At 33.1% G+C, this 18,662-nt stretch overlaps 1 protein-coding gene across 2 annotated transcripts in view; it reads right to left on the bottom strand.

The window, feature by feature from the left end:
- Positions 1 to 18,662, bottom strand: part of LOC114328579 (tryptophan 2,3-dioxygenase) — a 136,947-nt gene that overhangs the window by 85,450 nt on the left and 32,835 nt on the right. For both annotated transcript variants that reach the window (XM_028277467.2, XM_050651708.1), the window contains exon 2: positions 4,960 to 5,117. In XM_028277467.2, coding sequence (XP_028133268.2) covers positions 4,960 to 5,117 — 158 coding nt within the window. The remainder of the gene's footprint in view (positions 1 to 4,959; positions 5,118 to 18,662) is intronic.

Below are 18,662 nucleotides of genomic sequence, written 5' to 3'. Positions count from 1 at the left end.
TGGAATGATCAGTTCAACAGTAGGTATTCCATTATCAACTAATAAAAAATCCCTATAGCAAGCATAACCCAGTACAGATAAATTATTTGTTTTAAAAAATGCTGAAACATGATCCTGTAGTTAATAGTAATCTCATGGTCCACAGACATAAGTACTAATATAAACATTATTGAAGGCGAAGGGATTTGCTGATGTAGGTGTGTATGTGTGAATGGTTAAACATTTTTTGTTAGGAATCAGATTTGACTCACTGATATCAGTTTCAAGTTCCTGTGAGAGAGTTCCTAAGTTGTTTTAGTAATTGTAAGGCCAACATAAAAATTTGTTCTGAATTAGAAGATTTTCGATTTTTACTAAATAATTTTTATATTATTTAATATGCTAGAAAATATGCTATATGCTAAACAAGAAATAAATAAGCTAAACAACACAAAAATATGCCAAATCTAGCATAAAATAAGCTAAATTGGCAACGCTGCCTTAAAATTTCGTTTTGGTTGGTTTTCCCAGAATAATTCATAGTTGGCCGACACCAGCAGAAAGTACAGGTAATATTTGTAATGTTATTCAAAATATAATCGGTATTTACTTAGGTAATTTGTAAATTCTGAGAAGTCTATAAATCTTAAATATCCGGATAATGATACCTGCAGCTATAAATAACGCCCATTATGTTTATGGGTACAACAACAAAGGAGCTTAACAGCAAAATATTTACTTTCACATTTTATTTTAATGGATGTTGATGTTACTAATATATACCTTATTTTTAAATGGGGTAGAGTAAATTCCCATCAAAATATGCATTTATATGCTCTTAAATCTCCAAATATGCAAGGCATATGCATTTATGAAAAACATGAGAAATATGCAGCATATATATGCATATGCATTTTGCATATAATCCAGTCTTTACAAATAACAAAGACGACAGATGAATCTAAACAAAACAACGAAACGGCAAATCTCATGGCAATTGTAAATGAACAGATGAAAAACTTCATGTTCATGTTCGAGAGGATGACCAATGTAGTGAGTGCTATGGGCAATATTGGTGTAAACAGAACTAACTAATCAGTTGGGCGATCTGCGTATAGGGTCATGGAATCCAAATGGGCTAAAACAGAAAATTAACACCTTGGACGAGTTTTCCAACAGACTCGAACTAGACATCATAGCCTTACAAGAAACTAAGATAACGGAAAAAACAAAAACAAAATTTCCAGGTTATGATGTCTATAGAAATGACTACACAGCCACATCAGGAGGCACGGCGATCTTGGTGAAAAAAGGAATCAAACACCAAGTAATTCCTACACCAGACGGACTCATCACTATGGAAGCCACCATAGTGAGGATCAAGACAGGAAGAGATATGCTGAAAATTGTTTCAGCATATGTTAGACCAAATGATCCAATCTTCAAGGAAGACTTAAATGTCATATTAGACACAGTAGAGCCCTCTATCATTATAGGAGATCTGAACGCAAGATCTCCGAACTGGTTCGATAGAACCACAAACCGCAACGGGAGAATATTGTGTGGCTATCTCGAAGAACGACCAAACACGATGGTGGCGGGACCCATAGAACCCACATGCTTCCATGGTGGAAACAGACTTCCCACATTCCTAGACATAGCAATTCTACAAAATGTGGGTCAACAATACGAAATATATTCAATGAATGAGGGTGACTCAGATCACAACCCAATTGTACTGACCCTGGGAGCAGTAGAAACAAACAACTTGCAAACCTATAAGAAAAAACGAACAAATTGGCCAAACTACAAAAGAATAGTAAGTGAAACTATTGGTGCAATACCAACAATAAATACAAAAGAAGAACTAGAGGAATGCGTTAAACATCTAGAAAAAACGATACAAAACGCTATCGAGGCCAGCACCACAGAAGAAAAAACTCCAACAACAAAAGGAAGATTCAGGGAAATCAGCAATGAGCTGAAAGAACTGATAAACGAGAAAAACAGGAAAAGAAGAAGAGCCAACAGAACAAGAAACCCAGAGGACAAAAGAATTGCTAATGAACTGAATAGGGAAGTCAAAAAACAATTAGACGATCATCGAAATGAAAACTGGGACAACTATATCCAGCAACTAAACCCAAATAAATCCGCGTTCTGGAAGCTATCTAAAATACTAAGAAAAGATAAAAAACCAATCCCTCCTTTACACGGTGAAAATGGAATTGTGTACACAGAAGAAGACAAAGCGGAAGTAATGAAAAACACGCTAGAAAGAGAATGTAGGGAAAACTATCATCCCGATGAAGATCTAGACTTCACAGAAGAAGTCGAACGAAGATGTAGAATTCTAAAAAGAAGAAAGGGCATTATAGGTATTACACACACCTCCCCTGAAGAGGTCAGACAGCTGATCAAGCGTACTAATGCTAAAAAAGCTCCAGGACCGGACAAGATTACAAACAGAGCTCTGAAAAATCTGCCAGGAAAAGCAATAGTGTACTTAACAAATTTAATAAACAACATCTTAAGACTAAGACATTTTCCTGACAGATGGAAAGAGGCTCACGTAATCATGATTGAAAAACCAGGAAAAAATGGTACATTTCCACAGAATTATCGACCGATAAGCTTATTATCAGCATTAAGCAAAATCGCAGAGCGGGTCATATTAGTTAGGCTAAAAGAAGAATCTGAAGCAATCGGAACAATACCTGAAGCACAGTTCGGATTCAGATCCGAGCACTCGTGTGAACTTCAAGTGCTGAGGTTAACAGAATATATCACGAAAGGGTTCAACGAAAAGAAATATACAGCGGCCGCCTTTCTAGACGTCAGTAAAGCATTTGACAGGGTATGGCACGACGGCCTGCTGTATAAAATGAACCAATATGGTTATAGTGAGGCGATGACGTGTCTTCTCTCGTCATACCTAGCCAACAGGAGGTTCAGAGTTCGGATAGGGCCAACCCTGTCCGAAGTTGGGACCATGGAGGCTGGTGTGCCACAGGGGGCAGTGTTGTCGCCATATCTATATACCATATATACGGCAGACACCCCAACTGAACCCAGATCGTTGCTAAGTCTATACGCAGATGATACAGCGATAGCTTTTAGCAGTACCCACCCAGATTTTGCAACAAGACATCTACAAAGAGCTCTTGACGAACTACAAGAATGGTGTGTGCAGTGGAAAATAGCTGTCAATCCTGACAAAACACAGGCCGTTATGTACCAAAAAAGAAGAGGCAGACCAAATGAGGTACTATCCCTATTTGATACCCAAATTGAATGGTCAAATCAAGCCAAATACCTAGGCGTAATGTTGGACAAAAGGCTGACCTTTACAGAACACGTAAAACAAACGGTCAACAAAGCTAAAGCCCTTAGGAGTCAACTGTCATCGCTAATAGGTCGAAAGAGTAAACTGAGATTTAAGACAAAGATTAGGATGGCAAATTGTATAATTTTGCCAACTCTAACATACGCCTCAGCCGCATGGGGGCACACGTGTAAAACCAATAAGAAAAAAATACAAACCATCCAAAACCACATGATCAGGGAAGCTCTGAATATACCTACATATGTCCCATTAAGATATGTATTTGGACATACGCAACAAAAGAAAGTCCTGAGAATGATAGACGAAAGAGCACATGAAATATTTAACAATATCAGACACCATCCTAGCAGATTATTAAGAGAATTGACTAACTACGACGAAAACCAAAGAACGGTACATAGACGGCCTAGACAGCAGTTAGCTGGATATAGAGGAAACCCTTAATGAAAAATTGAGATAACCACAGAATATCGAAACACAAATGTCGCCCTTCAGGCACTAAGTACCCTTCAGGTAGGTCAAATGGACCATAGCCGCGGAATGTGAGCATCAAGGTCACGTACCGACAGACGTGGGCTTGATGGCCACACCTTTCGGGCGCTCAGCCGTCGAGGAGAACAAAATTTATTTTGCCAATTCGCCGGCTGAGTGACCGAGCACACACGGTCTGGACAGCAAGACACCGATTTAGATTGGTGCCTTGATGTCCGGAACACATTTTTTTAGGACTCAAGTCCAAAGTAAAGTAAAAAATTAACTTAGTCATTAATAGGGAGAAAAGCTCTTCTAGCTACCCCTAAAACCAGGTGGCTTAACCACATGAAGTAATACAAAGGATGTCCCATTACCCAGGGCATCCAAAGTAACATTAAGATCAACGCCTCCCCATTCGGTATGTCCTTCGATGGGGAGGGGTGGAGGTATAGCTTGGGGGTCAGATAGGTACCACTCCATTACGGGGTGTGACCGGTTTGATCTTCGGACATGTGGGTTCCACTTTTCCATTGGAACACACATGTTCCCCGGGGCTGGGGTTGATACGAGCATGTGTGTGTGTGTGTCATAAAACGAAGAAAAAAACGAATTTTTCCTTCATTTTTTGACATTTTGATTATTTAAACAATGTTCCGGACCTTTTTGAGTGGTAGGACAACTCAAATACTATTTACTATATGAGTTATTTTCAAGTAATTTCTGCAAAAAATATGAGTCACCTCTCAACATCCAAATGTACTAATATTTTTGCAGATGCGCCCTGGTCTATTGGGATTGAGAATTTTGTAGACAACTAATTTTCAAACTAACACTACTTACACATGATCAACTGATGATTAAATTAATCAGTACAGTTTACTAGATTGAGTTTAGTGATTGATAAAAATATATTGATATTCGAAGAGATTATGTTAGAAAATACCTTTTTTTTTTAAATATATATATATTGTCCTCTTTTATATTTAAAGTAACTTTTTTCTTATAGACAATTATTTTTAAGTAGTTTATAATTCAATTATATTTTAAGTCTTCTTTAGAATGGAGACTTACAAAAATAACCACGGTCTTCATATTGAAGTTTAAAAGAAATCGCTCTACTTTAATCACTGCACAAATATTTTAATATCTATTATTCTTACCTTGGTGGGTTATGATGAACAAGTGCTCATCGTGCACCAAATCACTGTTAGTTTCTGATAAGGGTCTTTGGGCTCCCAGTATTTTGTCAAGCATCAGGTATTCTCCATATAGCATACCAGCTTCGTCACCAAGTTGATCTCCATCTTGAGAGTAATCACTAAAAAAAATAATTAAAATTAAAGAAGGGGCAAAACAAAACCTTTATAAAATTAGAGAAACTATAGATATGATAAGTATACTAGAAAGTAATATCAACAATTAGGAATAATTCAAAACGCATTTAATGAAGAATTTTTGAATTTTTTCTTTTAATCATTTTGTAATAATTTTCTAAACTAAAATACAGTAAAACCTGTGTTAACGGCCACCTATCCAAACCGGCCACCAGTCAAAACCGGCCACCTGAACTAGCCGGCCAGTTTCAAAGTTCCCCAAACCAAAATTTGTGGACTACACAACCTGGTATTAGCGGCCACCTTTTTATATCGGCCAATAGTTCTGTCATTTTTAGTGACCGTTATTGACAGGTTTAACTGTAAAATTATAAACCATAATATTTATCTTAGAGAACGGCAGTTTTCGCTAGTGGCGGACAACCCCCCAAAACGCGACACTATATAATATATTCACGAAATTTTTGATTTTCTAAATTTGACTGAATTGAAAATTGGGCCAAATCCCATTTTAAACTTTAGGAAAAGACTCTCGCCCATCTATATGTCAACTATTCATTTTGGTCCAAGGGTGTGGATTTTACGGCTCTTCCAATTTAGTCTGTTTTTTGTTCTCGTCCCCAAAATTCCAAAAGATTTCAAAAATTTAAGTCCAACCTTTATGGCTTCTGATAGTACTGATCATTACCTTTCCAACGCATGTTTAATTTTAAAAATCGGTTATACCATTCAAAAGTTACCGAACTCAGAGGTATAATCTATTTAACCTTCCGATGACCAACCTTTTTTTGTTGCATGGATGACCAAGGGGGGGAAAAATGACCCCATGTCAAAATGTCAAAAATGACAACTAACAAAATAGAAAGTTTTTTTTTTTAATTTTAATTTTTTTTTTGTTATGGTCTTTATGTCATTCAGCCAGTCACAACATAAGTATTAGTGTCATGTGTAGTGTGTATGTTGAGTAAGTGTCTTGTTACTTTGCAAAGTCGACGTCATTAGCGTAAAACTACTTGTAATTACACATAATAGACGCTATTTTACTAAACATCAACTTCAGAATATATTTTTTATTCGTAAAATATAGGGAATTTTTTTTATTTCAAAATATGAGGATCTCTAGAATGATATTAAAGTTAAATAAAAAAAAACTGAGTTAAAAATTAAAAATACTTTTGAATTTATTAAAGAAAAACATACGCTGGGGTCACAATTTCCCCCGCTTGGTCATCCGAAGGTTAAAAAGGGGAAAATAATTGTATGTATGTATGTGGAAAAGTTGCACCGATCTCAATTTTTGCTTCTGTGTTTTATTCAAGACGGGATCTGAGCCGATTCAGAACCGATGTAGTTTGTGATTTTTGACCACCCATAAGCCAACTATAGGACTTGGTAAGTACAAAACGGCATATTTTGTGGGGTATATAATATATTCATTTCAAGAAGAGGCAGGAAAACTGTAAATACACCATATCATTAGCGTTAAGTTAAGCTTTTAAATGGTGCCTAAGCAGTCAGGATCAGGCATACACACGGCTCAGTATAGTCGAAAAACGGAAAAACTAAACTTTAAAAATTTTGGTTTTTCGACAATTACTCAAAATTTCAACCTACGAATTGGTCCAATAACTGAGTGCTTATAGAAGGACTCTAGACTCATCTAACTGTGTATACCTCATATCCGAGAAAATTCGAATTTTCAAGTGATATGCTTAATGAGTATGATCAAATCTATTTCCTATGGGAAAAACAGTTTTTCAAGCTCAATAATTCATGTCATACCTTCAGTTATCATACTTGTCATTGGATGAATTAGATACTACTTGTCAATACATTTCAAACTCGTGTTTAGTGGTCAAAATCGGTTAAGCCGTTTAGAAGTTATCAAGCTACAAAAGTATAATACAGTTAACCATTATCCGCGAAATTGTTTATGTAGTTGTACTGGTTACGACGCTAAATTTGATCGAGCAACGGGCAATTCGAGTTTATTTACCGGCCATCCCGATATTTTTTTTTTCAACCTGTTTCGAATAGAAAAAAATCTCGTGTACATTCGATGGACACTAGATCATTTGTTAGATAATGCGACAAAGGCGACCATTTATAAAGCTTAACGTGTAATCGAGAAACACTACATTCAACTTCATATATTTAATTTATAAATAACGTTAAAAAACTGCTGATAGAAGAATAAAAAACTGCTAAACGCCGTAAAAATTAGTGGCGCATTCAATATCCCAGCTACTAAAGATCTGATATGATTTTGTTGTTTTTACATTTATTTTAATTCATTTAATTGGTTCCGTGGAAAATAAGGTTATCATTATCACACACGCAACTCAACCACCACGGAACATATCTGTGCGAGTTTCCGAAAAAAAAAAGAACTTTGTACTATATATAAATTAAAGTATTATACTCGTATCCATCTAATAAATATTTTTCATCTTACTGTATGTAATACCTAGATTTAATTACACATACATTACTGACATAAATAAAGATATAAATCGATTGGTTTTTTCAATAAATTAATGCTGAAATATGAATACTGTATGTGGAGAGGTCAGTAATCCGAACGAAGCCTTACAAATATGCAAAACAAACACTTATCTACTCACGAGTATCGAAGGTATCGTATTAAATTTACACTTTCTCTATTCAAAAGAAATTAGTTCAAAAGTATAATAGTGGGAACATGTTGTTTTAGTGTTTATTCATAATAAAACTTTTACAGTATAGGTGGAATCATTGATTTTGACATGACCTGAATCCTTAAACCATACGTACCACGCTCAAACGAAAGAAGATGAAAATAAAATTCACGGAGAACTGATTGTTAAACTTTATTTTTGATTGAAGACCGAAAAGCAACCAAATACTTACAAGCACTAAAACTTAAATACAAATAGCCTAGCCGGGTAAGATGATGAAAAATGCCCCCAACTCGATTAGAATTCCATATAGATCACTGTTTAGCACCCATATATAGAGAAACTTACTTTCTGAAATGTTTAGCCCCCTAGGTGGTCACGTGACCCACCTAGAGTCTAATTAGGCTTTTTGTGTTTTTATTTTTTATCTCAGCAAAATCGACAGCTAGCGAAAAACTTTAAATAAAAAAGTTGTAGATTTTAAAAAGTTCTGTCCGAAATCAATTATTTTTTTTTTATTTTTGGCGGCAATTTAAATTTTAGAACGATTTTAAAATTTTAAATGAGTATGAAAAATAACTAAGACAGTCGCTCTCACGGAAAAAATATATACCGTGTATTTTTGCATAATATTTCACCCTGAATTTTTTCAGATTTTTAAAATTCGTGAAACGTACTTAAAAAAACCGCATTTTTTTGGTTTTTCGCTTTTTAATACAATTTTATAAGGGCTGTTTCAAAAAAGGTAACACCGTCACTAGGATAGGTAAAAAACTGAAAAATAATTGGGGTCTCCGTATTAAAAAATTTTTGTAATGCCATCCATTTTCAAGATACAGGGCGTTGAAGAAAACAAAATTTTACACATCTTTTACGATTTGCCGAAACTGCTAGCAACATTGTAATAAAATTTGGCTGGTTTTAAGAGGTAGTTATTGTGCATTGTTTGATATAAGATTAAGAATTCGTCCGCACATTGCCCGAATCCGCGCCATTCATCATTGTCGCGCATTCGGGCAATGGTCTGAAATTGTTAAAGAAAAAAAGATAGTACGCCACTGACATATTTCAAGTTATCAATCATTTTTGAATTCCTCGTCCAATTTCTGACAAAAATCTATGTTCCCTTTTTTTTTCATACGACACGCACCGTTTTCATGCAAAAATTAAAATATCTTAACGCTTCGAACGCGTAAGTATTCGAATTAAGTTTTTATATAGATGTACGAGTTGATGAGTACATTTAGATGTACTTATGTATAGATACTTACATAGAAGTTCGAATACTTTTTAGGGGTTAATAGTGCAGTCACTGAAGGTTTTCGCCTCCGATTTCGTTGAACCTCCATTGATTTTCATGAAAATTGGTGAGTAGTTAGAGAATACCTCAAGGAACAAAGGTGACATAATGCCAACTTGCGCTTTTTTCCTGGGGGTCTATTCCACCCCTTCTCGGCGGTGAAAATTATTTTATTAAAAATAATACCATAAGTCGACACAGGGTCAAATTCTAAGCAAAATTTGTTATATAAAGTTGTTAAAATAAATCAAAACTTTTTGAGTTATTAACCTTTAGCTACCCGCGCATCAATTTATAACATAACTACACGCGTGGCGTACTTTATACGCCACAGGAAAATACACTTAAAAACAGCGCATTGGTTTTTTTTTTAATACACTTAGCTGTTTGTTATAAACCTTATTCGGCATCAGTAAATACTTGCGAGTTCCTTCTCAGTAAGCCAATTGGGATTTATAACTGGAATCATGGAATAACTGAATTCAATGATAAATAAAATTATAAAAAAGAATTCTTTGAAATGTGAATTTTTACAGGAGAAAAAGTATTGTTTATAAAGAAAAATATATTTTGTGCCATAATAACTAAAAAACAGTTGAAATATGTACTTATATTACGACTTATATTAATATAATCGTGGCATATATTGTCCACTACCAGAAACAACAAATAATATACTGTAAATCACGATCTTCCCACAACACCGATTTTAATGAAACTATAACCAAATTGTAAAGCACATTCCAGTGATAGGTTAGAGAGATAAACAAGGTCAAAAATTAAATTTTTAAATATATTTGCAGTAGAATTCTTATATCTGGCGTACAAAATACGCCAGCGCGTGTAGTTAAAGGTTAAACATCAAAAATTTTAATTTTTCGTGAGAAAAATCCATGTGTTTAACCGATTTTTCGTAAATAACCCAAAAACTATAAGTTTTTACAAAAAAGTTCTAATTACCAAATTGAAGCTAATAAAAAAAATAAACTACTCGCTTAAAAAACTAAACTAATGTTAATTGAAAGTGAGTTAGGGGTAATTGAATGTATATTTTTTTAGACGAGTACTCAAATCCAAGTATTCAAGCTTAAATAACGGGAAAACGATGCATTTTATAAAATATACGTGCAATGCCCTTATCAAAGTACTTCGGAATACCTATCAAATGAGCTCCAGTAGAAGTTAATAGCACCAAAATTAAGCAAGTTATGATGAAAATAAAAGAGCCCTTTCGATTTTTTTAGGAAAATGTGAAAAATAAAACATACGCCATTTCCACAAAAATTAAAATTTATAGTAATCCTTACTTGAATTTCTTTATATTAGTATAAGTAATGATTTTAATAATTTTGACCGGTTTAGAATGCATATTTCTGAAAAAAAAAGATATAATTTAAGAAAATCAGAATTTTTAAAATTATTGTAATTTTCATTTTCTCTTGATCATAACTCCAAAAATACTTAATAAACGTAAAAAATGATATATAACCAAATTTTAGTCTTTTCTGTACCAAATATTCTACCGTTTTTACTATTTTCCTAGGGTAAAAAATAACCGAGATAGAAACGTTTTAAACTTAAATTTTGCTGCGACAACCATGTAACCGGAACTATTTTAACCTTTTATTTTTAAAATAGTAAAAGTTTTAAAAGGATAAATTCCACTTGGTTTATTATCCCTTGAAATTGGCTTTCAAACGGTTTTTAGCTGAACCTAATATCGTAAAAATTGACCGAGTTATTAAAAAAAACAACACCATTTTTTGGAAAAAATTTTAAAGGATACATTTTGAAAAATTTTTGGTGCATAAACTTTTAACGCTATCAACTTGTTCGGGGATTCATTTGATAGATATTTTTAAGTACTTTGACAAATGTTTAATACTTTATGTTATAAATTGCATAATTTTCCCGTTATTTAAAATTGAATATTTGGATTTGGGTACTCGCCGAAAAAAATATACATTCAATTACCTATAACTCACTTTAAATTAACATTAAAATATTTTTTTCGTAACGAGTTTATTTAATTTTTTTTAGCTTCAATTTTGGTAATAATAACTTATTTCTAAAAACTTACAGTTTTTGAGTTATTTATGAAAAATCGGTTAAAAACATGTTTTTCTCACGAAAAATTAAAATCTTTGATGATTAATAACTCAAAAAGCTTTGATTTATTTTAATAACTTTATATAACAAATTTTACTTAGAATTTGTCCCTCTATCGATTTATGGTATTAATTTTAATTAAATAATTTTCACCACCGAGAAGGTTTGGCAACCACCCCCAGGGTAAAAGCGCAAATTGGCATCATGTCACCTTTGTTACTTGAGGTATTCTCTAACTACTCACCAATTTTCGTGAAAATCGATGGAGGTTCAACGAAATCGGAGGTAATAGCTCATATCCACCTTCAGTGACTCCACTATAAGATGATTTATTTATTGTTTGCATAAAAATGGCACGTTGTGTGAAAAAATGGGAAGATATATTTTTATCTCAAATTGAACGGGGAATTAAAAAATGATTGTTAATTTGAAATATGTCAGTGGCGTACTATCTTTTCTCTTTAAAATGTTCAGACCATTACCTGTATGCGCGCCAATGATGAATATAAAATTCTCAATTGTATATCAAAAAATGCAAAATAACTACCCCTTAAAACTTACCATATTTTATTACAATGTTTTTAGCAGTTTCGGCAAAATCGTAAAAAATTTTGTTTTCTTCAATGCCTTGTATCTTGAAAATGGATGGCATTACAAACATTTTGTATTAAGCAAACCTCAATTATTTTTCAGTTTTTTGCCTATCCTAGTAACGGTGTTACCTTTCTTGAAACACCCTGTATAAAAATGTATCAAAAAGCGAAAAAAAAAGCGAAAAAATTCGGTTTTTTATTTTTAAAAGTGCGTTTTACCAATTTTATAAATTTGAAAAAATTCAGGGTGAAGTATTATACAAAAATATACGTTATATATTTTTTTCGTGAGAACGAATGTCTTGGTTATTTTTTTATACTCAATTAAAATTTTAAAATAGTTCTAAAATATAAATTTCCCGCCAAAAATAAAAATAAATGTCGGGCAGAGCTTTTTAAAACCTACAACTTTTTTATTTAAAGTTTTTCGCTGGGTCTCGATGGGGCTGAGATAAAAAATAAAAACATAAAAAGTCTAATTAGGCTTTAGGTGGAGGCTAAAAATTTCAAACAGTAAATTTCTCTATAGGTGCTAAACAGTGACCTATATGGAATTCCAATAGAGTTGGTGTCATTTTTCATCATCTTACTCGGCTAGGTCCTTTAAAGATCATACCATACTTTTCGTTAAATGACATGGTAGGTTAATACAAATTATGGATAAATTTCAGATAAAGTATATTTTAAGAATTCGCGACTATTTTAAATTATCGCTATAAACACTCTAGCAGTCAATAGTCCCCTCTACTGTACAGCATAAGAAGTATGAAAGTAATTTGCTTTAGTAATGAGAATATGAAACAAATAATTTTACGTACTCAGCACAGCGGACCGTTTAAGGCAAAAATTTTATCCCTATTTAATATCCCAAAATAGTCCCAAATTCGTGAAATAATATACTATAGGAAAACAATCTTAACACGTTAGTTGCCATGATGTTAGAAAAGTGTTAAGGAATATATTCAAACTATGAAACATTTTCAATTGTCTTAAATGAAAAATACAATTAGTGCAGTCACTGAAGGTTTTCACCTCCGATTTCCATGAACCTCCATCGATTTTCATGAAAATTGGTGAGCAGTTAGAGGATACCTTAAGGAACAAAGGTGACATAATTCCAACTTACGCTTTTACCCTGGGGTGGATGCCACCCCTTTTCTGGGGTGAAATTTATTTTATTAAAAATAATACCATAAATCGATAGAGGGACAAATTCTAAGCAAAATTTGTTATATTAAGTTATTAACATAAATCAATACTTTTTGAGTTATTAAAGATCAAAGATTTTATTTTTTCGTAAAAAAATGCACGTTTTAAAGCTGTTTTTCACGTATAACTTAAAAACTATAAGCTTTTACAAAAAAAGTTATTCCTACCAAAAGTAAAGACAATAAAAAATTGAATACACTATTTACACAAAATACTAAACAAATTATAATTCAAAGTGAGTTATGGGTAATTGAATGTATATTTTTTTCGGTGAGTACTCAAATCTAAGTATTCAAGCTTAAATAACGGGAAAACGATGCATTTTAGAAATAGTTATTTTCCTAACAAGTGCAGAAAGTCATTCTTTTCCGCACGCGACTGCAGTTTGCCGAACGACGCGAAGCGGGAGTTCGGCAAGCAGTCTAGTGCGGAAAAGAGACTTTCTGCAAGAGTTAGGAACAATATTTTTTCTAAGAGTCTTTAAAAAATTACCAAATTTTAATCAATTAATTTAATTAATATGAAAATACATACACAAATTAATTCTTTGACAAGGTTGTCAAAAACAAACTTTCAATATAATTAGTTAGCATGACGACGATCTTGGTTTCCATGGAGATGATTCAAAACAACTGTTATTGTCTACCGATTTGACTTTCGAATATTATGTCAAAATAATTTTATTTCATCGAATTGTTGCGTTAATTTCATTAAAACAGGAACACAATAAGATATATTTGAAATAAATTAGTAAATAATATCTAAATATTAGTTTATTGCAGGTATTATAATTACTTTAAGGCCATATTAACATATCTAAATTAACACGTGTGCGAAAAAGTAAAAACCACGTGCGGAAAAGTAACACGCGTGCGGAAAAGTAACACACGTGCGGAAAAGTAACACACGTGCGGAAAAGTGAAACTTTCTAAACTAAAATGCGTGCGCGAAAGTAGACATTTTTGCACGCTCGTAGAAAAATATACTTGCTAAACACTTATCAAAGTACTTCAGAATACCTAACAAACGAGCTCCAGAAGAAGTTAATAGCATCAAAATTAAACAAGTTATGATGAAACAAAGAGAACCTTTCCGAATTTAAAAAAAAAAGTGAAAAATAAAACATACGCCATTCCCACAAAAATTAAAATTTATAGTAATCCTTACAAAAATTTCTTTGTATTAGGATAAGTGATGATTTTACCAATTTTCAACGGTTTAGAATGTATATTTTTGAAGAAAACGATATAATTTAAAAAAATCAGAATTTTTAAAATTATCGTCAATTTCATTTTCTTTTGATAATAACTATAAAAATACTTAATATACGTAAAAAATGGTAAATAACCAAATTTTAGTTTTTCTATATCAAATATTATACCTTTTTTACCATTTCTGTAGGATGATAATATCCGAGATAGAAACGTTTAAAGCTTAAATTTTGCTGTGAGACCATTGTAACCGTGGCCATTTAATCTTTGATTTTTAAAAAAGTAAGGGGTCTAAAAGATTAAATTCAACGCGTTTTAATAGGCTTTGGAATTACCTTTCAAACCGTTTTAAGTTGAATCTGATATCGTAAAAATTAATGGAGTTATTAATAAAAAACGATAACATTTTTGGAAAATTTTTTAAAAGATAATGTTTGAAAAATTTTTGGAGCATAAATTTTAATGCTATTAACTTATCCGGCTCTATCTAATTTGATAGATATTTCTAAGTACTTTCACAAATGTTTAATAAGTTTATGTTATAAAATGCATAATTTTCCCGTAATTTAAACTTGAATACTTAGATTTGGGTACTCACCGAAAAAAATAGGCATTCAATTACTTATAACTCACTTTTAGTTAATACAAGAATAAAAAACCGCTAAACGCCGTAAAAATGAGTGGCGCATAAAATATTCCAGCTACAAAAGATCTGATATGAATATTACGTGGCGCGAAAATGGATTTTCATTTGATGCAAAACAAAATTCTAGTTTTATTTTAAAAGATTTTTCCATAATATTTGCTAAATTTGAAGTAAACGCGCCACAAAAGAGTAACTTTGATACAGTTTGAATTTTGAAACTCTTTTGTGGCGCGTTTACTTCAAATTTAGCAAATATTATGGAAAAATCTTTTAAAATAAAACTGGAATTTTGTTTTGCATCAAATGAAAATCCATTTTCGCGCCACGTAATATTCATATCAGATCTTTTGTAGCTGGAATATTTTATGCGCCACTCATTTTTACGGCGTTTAGCGGTTTTTTATTCTTGTATCAGGAGTTTTTCAAAGTTATTTATAAATTAAATGTATGAAGTTGAATACAATGTTCCTCTATTACACGTCAAGCTTTATAAATGGTCACCTTTGTTGCATTATCTCCCAAATGATCTAGTGTCCATCGAATGTACACTAGATTTTTTTTATTCGAAATAGATTGAAAAAAAAATATTCAGATGGCCGGTAAATGAAGTCGGATTGCCCGTTGCCAGATCAAATTTAGCGTCGTAACCACTACAACTACATAAACCATTTCGGGAATAATCGTTAATTGGATTATACTTTTGTAGCTTAATAACTTCTAAACGGCTTAACCGATTTTGATTAGTAAATATGAGTTTGAAACGTATTGACCAGTAGTGTCTCATGGATCTAAGGTCAAGTATGATAACTGAAGCTATTACAGGAATTATTGAGCTTGAGAAACCGTTTTTCCCACAGGAAATAGATTTTATCATACTTATGAAGCCTATAACCTAAAAAATTCAAATTTTCCGGGATATGAGGTATACACCGTTAAATTAGTCTTGAGTCCTTCTACAAACGCTAAGTTATTGGCGCAATTCGTAGGTTGAAATGTTGAGTAATTGTCGAAAAACCAAAATTTTCAAAGTTTAGTTTTTCAGTTTTTCGGCTATACTGAGCCGTGTGTATGTCTGATCCTGACGGCTTAGACACCATTTGAAAGCTTAAGTCAACACTATTAATTTGATGTATTTGCGGTTCTCCTGGCTCTTTTTGATCCGAATAAACATCCGGATATACCCCCAAAACATATGCCGTTTTGTACCTACCAAGTCCTATAGCTGGCTTATGGGTGGTCAAAAGTCACAAACTACACCGGTTCTAAATCGGCCCTGACCCCCTCTTCAAACACAGAGGAAATATATCAAATCGGTTTAACTTTCAAACACACATACATACAACCACAAACATTTTCCCTTTTTTAAATAAAAATTAAGTCACATTTCTAAGCTCTATAACTTTTGAATGGTATAACCGATTTTCAAAATTAGTCATGCGCTGGAAAGGTAATGATCAGTTTTATTAGAAGCCGCAAAGGTTGGACTTAAATTTTTAAAGTTTTTGGGAGTTGTGGGGACGAGAACGAAAAACAGACCCTAAATAGGAAGGGCCGTAAAATCTACACTCTTGGACCAAAATCGATGGTTGACATATAAATGGGTGACTTTTTTTTCTGAACTTTAAGATGGGACTTGGCCCAATTTTCAATTCAGTCAGATTTAGAAAATCGAAAATTTCGTGTATATATAGTGTTACGTGTAGGGGGGTGTGGGTGTGCGCTACTGGCGAGAACTGCCGTTCTCTGGTAATGTTCAAAATTAGACATGCGTTGGAAAGGTAATGATCAGTACTGTTAGAAGCCGCAAAGGTCGGACTTAAATTTTCGAAGTTTTTGGGAGTTTTGGGGACCAGAACCAAAAACAGACCCTAAATAGGAAGGGCCTTAAAATCGACACCCTTGGACCAAAATGGATGGTTGACATATGAATGGGTGAGTCTTTTTCTGAACTTGAAGATGGGAGTTGGCACAATTTTCAATTCAGTCAGATTTAGAAAATTGAAAATTTCGTGTATATAATAGTGTCACGTGTAGGGGGGTGTATTTCTGCGCCACTGGCGAGAACTGTCGTTCTCTGGTAATTTTTTCGATATAAAACTAACAGCTTCGATAACCAATAAATCGAAAACTATTAATTTTATCAAAAAAATGTATAATGAACATTTTTTGTTTATAATTAATATTTTTACCAGCATTTGCGGTCAAAATATAATAAAAAATTTCCACTCTCGAGATGAGGTGGCAACCACCCCATGGTAAAAGCGTCTTTCGGCATCATATAGATTTTAATCCTTGGACTATCCACTACTTGTTTCATTTGTCAAATTTTCAAGCAAATCTATCCATTCTGTAAAAATTGCGAAGTGAAAAATTTCAGTTCCTGGACTAATTATACTTTTGGAGCTCTATAACTTCTGAACGGTTTACCTGATGTTGATCACTAAACACGAATTTGAAACGTATTGACAAGTAGTATCTGACGCATCCAAGATCGAGTATGATAACTGAACGTATTACAGGAATTATTGAGCTTGAAAAACCGTTTTTCCCATAAGAAATAGATTTGATTATAATTATGAAGCCTATAACTTAAAAATTCGAATTTTCCCAGATATGAGGTATACACCGTTAGACGCGTCCTGAGTCCTTCTACAAACGCTCAGTTATTGGCGCAATTCGTAGGTTGAAATTTTGAGTAATTGTCGAAAAGCCAAAATTTTCAAAGTTTAATTTTTCAGTTTTTTGGCTCTGGTGAGCAGTATGTATGTCTCAGATTGATCGCTTAAACGCCATTTGAAAGCTTAACTCAACCCTATTGATTTGGTGTATTTGCGGTTTTCCTGTCTTTCCTTGAACCTAAGATATATACGCCCAAAAAATATGCTATTTTGTATCTACCTAGTCCTCTAGCTGGGTTACGGGTAGTCAGAAGTCAAAAATTAGACCGGTTCTGAATCGGCCCTCACACCTTCTTGAAACACAGAAAAAAAAAATTCAGATCGGTGTAACTTTTCCACACACATACATACATACATACATACATACATACATACATATCCACAAACATTTTCCATTTTTTAAATAAAAATTGAGTCATATTTCTGAGCTCGATAACTTTTGAATGGTATAACCGATTTTCAAAATTAAACATGCGTTGGAAAGGTAATGATCTGTGCTATCAGAAGCCGCAAAGGTCGGGCTTAAATTTTTGAAATTTTTGGGAGTTTTGGGTACGAGAACGAAAAACAGGCTTTAAATGGGAAGGGCCGTAAAATCCACACCCTTTGACCAAAATGGAGAGGTAACATATGGATGGACGAGTCTTTTCCTAAACTTTAAGATGGGATTTGGCCCAATTTTCAATTCAGTCAGGTTTAGAAAATCGAAAATTTCGTGTATATATAGTGTCGCTTGTAGGGGTGTTGTGCGCCACTGGTGAGAACTGTCGTTCTCTGTGGATTAATAGGTTTGTTAGTAAAGAGTTTATTTAATTTTTTATTAGCTTCAATTTTGGTAATAAAAACTTTTTTGTAATAACTTTATAGTTTTTGGGTTATCCATGAAAAATCGGTTAAAAACATGCATTTTACTTACGAAAAATAAAAATGTTTTATCTTTAATAACTCGAAAGGTTTTGATTTATTTTAATAACTTTATATAACAAATTTTGCTCAAAATTTGTCCCCCTATCTAATTATGGGGTTATTTTTAATAAAATAATTTTCACTCCGAGAAGGGGTGGCATCCATCCCCAGGGTAAAAGCGCAAGTTGCCACCATGTCAGCTTTGTTTGTTGAGATATCC

The sequence above is a fragment of the Diabrotica virgifera genome, chromosome 5 (genome assembly GCF_917563875.1).
Source record: "Diabrotica virgifera virgifera chromosome 5, PGI_DIABVI_V3a".
NCBI classification, from domain to species: domain Eukaryota; kingdom Metazoa; phylum Arthropoda; class Insecta; order Coleoptera; family Chrysomelidae; genus Diabrotica; species Diabrotica virgifera.
Note: the sequence above shows the minus strand (reverse complement) of the source record. Positions and strands in the feature narration are given on the sequence as shown.